At 52.6% G+C, this 6566-nt stretch overlaps 1 protein-coding gene across 1 annotated transcript; it reads right to left on the bottom strand.

Moving 5' to 3' along the window:
- Positions 1 to 766: 766 nt before the first annotated feature.
- On the bottom strand, positions 767 to 4816 carry Dok2 (docking protein 2). Its single transcript, XM_041674583.1, has 5 exons — positions 4745 to 4816; positions 3514 to 3795; positions 3202 to 3289; positions 2298 to 2482; positions 767 to 1749 (listed from the first exon to the last, which is right to left on the bottom strand). The coding sequence occupies exons 1-5, from the start codon at positions 4814 to 4816 to the stop codon at positions 1132 to 1134; spliced, it is 1245 nt and encodes a 414-aa protein (XP_041530517.1). The 3' UTR covers positions 767 to 1131.
- Between the last annotated feature and the right edge of the window lie 1750 nt (positions 4817 to 6566).

The following is a 6566-nucleotide window of genomic DNA, read 5'->3' as shown; positions in this document are numbered from 1 at the left end:
GCATGACGGAAGGAGAGAACTGAGTCCTGCAGGTTGTCCTTTGACCTCCACGTGTGCCTGCCCATACACACAAAATAAGTAAATAAATGTTAAAAAAAAAAAATGTTAAATGCCGAGTGTACCCTGCGATCCAGATTTCCCACCAACCCTTGGTACATCCACTGCCATTTTTCTGTCCTGGAGGAAAAGTAGACCCGTGTGAAGATTTTCGTGCTTTGGATGAACCTCACATTTCCTGTGTTGGGAACAAAGTCTCCAAAGTTACATGCTCGTGGGTTTGGAGGTGGGACCTTTGGGAGGCGACTGGGCAATGAGGGCAGTGGCTTTGTGGGTGAATTAAGCCATTCGTGCACTAGTGCGTTCTCTCTCTGGTCTACTGTCATCTTATGGGCACATGGTGCCCTCTGTGGTATTACCGCACAAGGGTAAGAAGCCCTGACTGGATGCCCAGTTTGTGGACTCTCCAGCCTAAAGACCCATGAGCCGAAACAAACAAAAACAAACAAACAAATCTCTCTTCTTCTTAAACTACCTAGCCTATGACATCCAGTTATAGCAACAGAACGCATTAGGATAAACATTTTACCAAGGCACCAAGACCTTCTTGGGCCGCTAACTCTGGACAAATGCTGAGGCCCCCAGCCTAGGTCCAGGGAAGGCCTCACAGCTAGGTAAAGAAGCCTTCAGTGGGTCAGCCAAGCACTCACCCCACAAACACATACAGTACTCGGGCCACAATGGAGTAGTTCAAAATATGTTTAATGACTAGAAAACTCTGGGAGACTGAGGGACAACAGTCACCTTCCTTGCTAACTGGAAGCCAGGGTTGTCCCAGGAAGGGAGGAGTGTCTGTACACATAAGGCCCGTACAAACCAAGGAACCAGGGTATCTGTGGAAATCCTTTTGTCTCCTAGCAGAAATGACCCAAGTTCCCTTTAGACCCAAGGCAGGCAGAGGAAGTGGAAAAGTCGTGGGAGGAGGGTGGGTCCCTCCAGGGCCCTCTTCCTGCTCAGGACCGGTGACTCAAACAGTAAACAGCCTGGGGCCCAAGACCAGAGGTCTCTAACAGAAGCCTCCACAGCTTCCAAAGACCTCCCTGGAACCACATCTCCCATCTCTTGGCTACCCCCTTACTTTGGGACTTTTTTAAGTATGACATTGTCATACTCCGTTACCTGTGGCCAGCCAGGCACAGAGGAATCCTGCTGGAGGGGTTTAGGACCCCCGTCAGCAGTAGTAGGCTGCTCCCTCCATGTCTCCCCCAGGGTCTCCCGTGGTCTGTCATATAGGGAGAGGGTAGCCATGCCCTCAGGCTCATCATATATATGGTCGGGTGGGGGAGCCCCGAGATCCTCCTGGATGCTGTCATATAGTGGGTCAGGAAGGAGACGTCGAGGCCCTTTCAGGATGCCCCTGAAGCTCTTCTCCAGGGAGTGAGCCACTGTATCAAAGGGTACAGCATATTCCCCCTCGGGGCCCCCTGGCCTTATGCCAGGCACCGATGTGCCAGGGGAAGGAGAAGGCAGAGAATCGTGGGGCCGGGAATAGGGGCTTTCAGGCCGAGGCAGCACAGCGGGCATCATGGACCCTGTGGCTGGCAGGGTTGGAGGCCCAGAAGGGGTGGCATTCTTCTGGGCAGCAATGGCCTCTTCTAGGGCTTGGAAGATCTCATTGCCTTGTCTTGTTTCAAACTCAAAGTTGCCTTCTCCAGAGACACAGCGTCGGCCAGCCTCAAAGGAAAATGTCACCTGTGGTAAGGGGAGGGAGAGACATTTTTGGCACTGTTGTTTTCTGGACCCCACCCAAACATAGATGTTCTAGGCCTAGTCCCCTCTCATCAGAGACTTTTGTTCAAGCTCTTGTCCCTCTGTCCCTGATTATGGGAGTTGGTTGCTGTCTATTTGGGGAAAGGCTCTCACTACAAAGCCCAGGCCGGGCCTCCAACCCTCTCCTGCCTCAGCCTCCTTACTGCTGACATTATAGCTTTGTGCCACTCTGGATGGCCAACTGTTTCTTCCTGACAAGAATGCTCACTCTCTTTCTCCCTCCCTTTCACTCACAAATGAACTAACTGACAAGAAATGCCAGCCGCTCCTCAGCCGGAGCTCATCTCTCTCCTCACCCAGACCTCTTAGCCTTCACCCCTTTCCCCTCCCTGGTTCTCCCACCTCTGCTGTCTCTCTGGCTGGCCTTCTCCCATTCTCTCTTTTTCTAGTGGCTCTCTGGCCCTTGCTGACTGTCCCCCTTAGATAGTTCATCTTGGGTCTCATCCTGCCCAGGTCAGCCCCTCACTCACCTTGTCCCTCCCAAAGCGCCGAAGAAACCTGTAGGGCCAGTCATATAGCTGTGTGCCTGGCTCAGGGCCACCCCATAGCTCCAGGGCGCTCATGCCGGTCCGGAGAGTATAGGACCCTCGGAGCCGGCACCGCTCGCTGGCTTCTGTAGGTCTAATGGTCACAGCATATTCCTTACAGGAGACCCCTGGGGAGGAGATGAAAAACAAAGAGGCAGCTACAGGAAACAGTGGGCCTCCTTCCATGCTACCCATCTGAGGTAAGCATGCCAGAGGTTCTCAGGAAAAAAAAAAAAAAACTTACCCCGTGTTACCTAAGACCACGCCACGGATCTTAAAGCCTGGGCTACAGACCCCACCCCCTCCCCTAGAAAGTGCCATTTGTGCCCTCGGCCACCTCATCCTAATTCTGGGCCACATCCTTTCTGCCAGTGTAGCCTGTTTCTGCGCTCCCTCTCTCCCCTCGGGCCCCTGCTGTTAAAGCTACAGCTGTAGCTCCCTATGGGTGGAGCTTAAATGGAAGAGTCTCTCGCTCCTCTTTCTCCATCACCAGCCCTCAGAAGCAAGAACTGGGCCTCTCTTATCAGCATTGTGTTCCCCATTCACAGAGCACCTGCACAGCGGCGCCCCTACAGAAAGCATTTCCTTCCCCCAGACAAACACTCAGATCCCACAAAGAGAAAGTCGAGACCAAGACCCTCAGCCTCCAGCAGGCACGACAGGGTGAGCCAAAGGTGACATGGGGGGCAGGCTGGGCACCAACCACCTTTGGGCCACACCAAGACGCCAGGAAGAGATGCTGATAAGCAGGGCCCAGGGTAACCACAGGACAGGAAGACTTGGCCCTGTAGCCAGCCCACACCTTCCCCCCACACGGAGAGAGTGTCCCTCGGGTCCTACCCCTCACCTGCTGTAGAGCTGCTATACAATTCATTCTCCTCCATGCAGGGTCTGTCTGTCTTTTCCTCCAGTCCCAGGGGCTCCTTCCTCTGCCCCTGAGGAGGTGGTCCCAGGTCTTACCACCAATTCCCACCTCAAGGCCTCCCTCTGACCCAAGCTTTCTGTTCACACCCAGCCTGCCGGCCCTGACTGCACTTTAACTCTGGTTCCCATCTGGAAGAACGCTCCTAAAAAGGGCTTTGTTTCCAACCACCTGCCCGCAGGAAGTATCTAACGCCGCCCTCTCCTGTGTGCCTGTGGGTTGCTTTGTACCCCTCACCGGGAAAGCCAAGAGGCAGATGGCCTGTATCCAGTCACAGCGTTCTGCTGAGGGTGCTGCGAGCAGGTACAGACGCTCCTTGGTCTCCAGGACGAAGGCACTGGTGTCCTGGGGACTGTTGGCTTCACTGCCTACCTCAGCCACCCGTAAGCAGTCACTGAGGCGGACAACCTTCCGAGTGGCCTCTCCTCGCCGCGTCTTCTCTGGGCCATCCTGGAGCTCCAGTCTGGCTAGGGCACAGCCAGACTCTCCATATAACACGGCTGTGAACCGGCGCCACTTCTGAGCCCGGGCATGACAGGTAGAAGCCAAGAGGGAGTCGCCAAAGATGGAGAAACGGTCATCAAAAGGGAGAAAAGGAACCACCATGGGAGAGAGTGGGGGGCTGGGGCAGCAACACAGGATGGGGAGAAAGAGGCGCACATCACAGAACCAGAGAGCCAGTGAGGACAACAGAGAGAATGCATGGGAGAGCTGAAGGTTAGCCAGGAGACCAGGATGGGCAAGCCAGGCGGGGACCACAGTAAATGGCCTATGGGTGCAGAGTGCAGGGAGACAACAGGCCCATCTCTCCGTACTGGGGAGAAAAGCCTGAGTCACTGAAACCCAGACTGGAACTAGGAGCGGGCAGCCTAGACTGAGGACAAGTCCTCATTCCTTAGGAAGGGTCTGACTCCAACCCTTCCAGCAACTTCCCTTTTTGTCTCACCAATTAACAAGTTGGAGAGACACACCAAGAGATAGAGACCAAGACAGGGAGAGGTGGGGGCTGGGCTAAATGGCAGGAGGCAGAAGATTAACTTCAAAGAGGCTAGGGGAGGGGGAGGTTGGAACAGCCTGGGGGCATAGCTTCTTAGCAAAGGGGAAAGGGACCTCTACTGTGGTCCCAAACTGGCCCCCTAACTCTTCCCTTCCGCACCATTCCACATTACCCCCCAATCCAATAATTAGCAAGAAAACAAAAAAGAGATGAAGTCAGCAGCTGCTTCCTTCTCTACCCCACCCACGAGGACAAACAACCCTCAGCCAAGAGGGTCATTTGGGGCCTGGGTTAGGAGGCAAGGCACCTTAAGAAGGCAGGCATCGTCCCCAGGTTCTTGTCTAAACCGGTGGAGCACACGGTCACAGGAGGGTCAGGGACATGAAGATCCAGCCCCTCTGCCCCGGGGAATTCACGACACCCTCCTTCACACAGCTGCTCTGCCCAGTCCCAGTGGAGCCTTGCCCTCACCTTGCCAAAGGTCTGGTGCTGCTGAAAATGCAGGAAACCCTGCTTCACGACCGCCTCCTCCATCCTGACCATTGCCACTTCAGCGCCCCACTGCCATTGCCTCTGACCTCTCTCCTCTCTCTTCTGGGCCTGTTCCCCCTTCTCTCTAGTTCATTTCCTCTCTGCCTAGAGTCTTTTACACTATTCTAGTCTGCTTGATGACGACAGGCTGATAGGCCCTGTGGTTTCTTGCTTTGTGTGTGCTTTTTTTTTTTATGAGTACACTTCATGCTGAAACTTCCTTCCTGCATTTCCACTGAGTAACATACAATTTCCAAAAAGGCAAAATTTCACACTTCTGCAGAAGCTGCTGTGAGGGACTGAAACCTAAGAGCAAAGAGACCCAAAAATTAAGTTGTACTAGAAAATCAGTAATGAGGGCTCTGTAGTTCAGACAAGATGTTGAATACATCAAGCTGAAAGAGACCTTGGGAATCAGTCCACAGTCATTGAAAAGAGAAGACTAAAGGTAGGGACAGTCTGAAGGGCCTATAAGGCCAGATCCGGCATCTCCCAACTCAGGCAAAGATAAGCCAAAAGCCCAGTAATGTACAAAGACAGACACATGACTGGCAATGGGGGACCCCCAGGCAGCCACACATACACGCACATGCACATACATGCACTAGTCCCTGAACGTGTTTACTACCTGCCAACAATATACAGCCCTGCGAAGAGTCTAGAAATAAGAACATCCTCTCTAGAGAAGACTTAGTCCCCAAGTACATCTCTGCTGCGGGTTTTCTTCCTCGCAAGGGTTCCAGACACTTGGGTTTCAGGTCGAACTTACCTTAAATCACAGGCGCTTCAGAATTCCCCATTCTCTTTCACTAGCCATAATTTACTCCTTGACAAAGGCAGGGCAGGCATGAGCACACCTGTCTGCAACTTACCTGGGATCACAGAACTGAGATGGAGGTGAGTAGATTGTTAACACAATAGGATTTTGTTTGTTTGTTTGTTTGTTTCCTTGGTTGGTTTTAGATGTTTTGAGACAGGGTCTCATGTAGCCTGGGCTGATCTCCAATATATGTGTCATCATGGTAGCTAATGTAACCGTTTTTTTAATCGTGTGTGTGTGCGTGTGTGTGTGTGTGTGTGTGTGTGTGTGTGTGTGTGTGAAAGCAAACCTATAGAAGTCAGAGACTAAACCTCAGGTAGCTGTCCTCACCGCCCATCTTCTGGAGACAGGGTCTCTTGCTGTTTGCTCCTCATAAGCCAGAGTAGTTGGCCCATGAGAGGCAGCTTCTAGAGGTCCCTGCATCTGCCTCCTGCCTTGCCTGCGGGGATTGCAGATGCTAATTTAATATTGAGTTATAGAAATTCTGGAGATCTGAACTTAGGTCCTCATGCCTGCATTGCAAGTGGTTTCCCCACTGACTCATCTTCCCAGCCCTAATGCAACCTTTGTAAAGCAACATCTCTCTGGCCTTAATCAGAAGGCAGATGCCAATGCAGAAAGAGAATTTCTTTAGGGGAAAGACAGGGTCCGTGGAGGAATTCACCTTAGAGCCCGATGGCTTGAAGAAACAGTCTGGAATAGCTGGGGAAACTGAGAACTAGACCATCCTCCTGGAAATAATCTTGTGAAGGGTGTTTTTATAACACAGCCTGTTTCTCCTGGCATGGGGTTTGGATTGCACACTGCTCATCCAGTCTGCTGTTGGTGCCATGTGCAGACCAAAGCAGCTCGGAAAGCTAAATGGGGCAGCTCTGGGGCTTGGGAGTGTGTTACTCTAGCTCATCACCCTCAGCCTTGCTGCCAGGGTTTGAGCAGCTTGGG

The sequence above is a fragment of the Microtus oregoni genome, unplaced genomic scaffold (genome assembly GCF_018167655.1).
Source record: "Microtus oregoni isolate MIOR12 unplaced genomic scaffold, Mior012 000001F_ref0000356, whole genome shotgun sequence".
NCBI lineage: Eukaryota > Metazoa > Chordata > Mammalia > Rodentia > Cricetidae > Microtus > Microtus oregoni.
This window is presented reverse-complemented; position numbering and strand designations above follow the sequence as displayed.

What these genes read in the sequence shown, in the direction of transcription:
- Dok2 (XM_041674583.1), bottom strand. Translation starts at nt 4,816, where the DNA reads ATGGTCAGGATGGAGGAGGCGGTCGTGAAGCAGGGTTTCCTGCATTTT. An exon ending in AGCACCAGACCTTTGGCAAG is followed by an intron (nt 3,796 to 4,744) that starts GTGAGGGCAAGG and finishes GCCCGGGCTCAG; the next exon opens with AAGTGGCGCCGGTTCACAGC. An exon ending in GGCGCTTTGGGAGGGACAAG is followed by an intron (nt 1,750 to 2,297) that starts GTGAGTGAGGGG and finishes CCCTTACCACAG; the next exon opens with GTGACATTTTCCTTTGAGGC.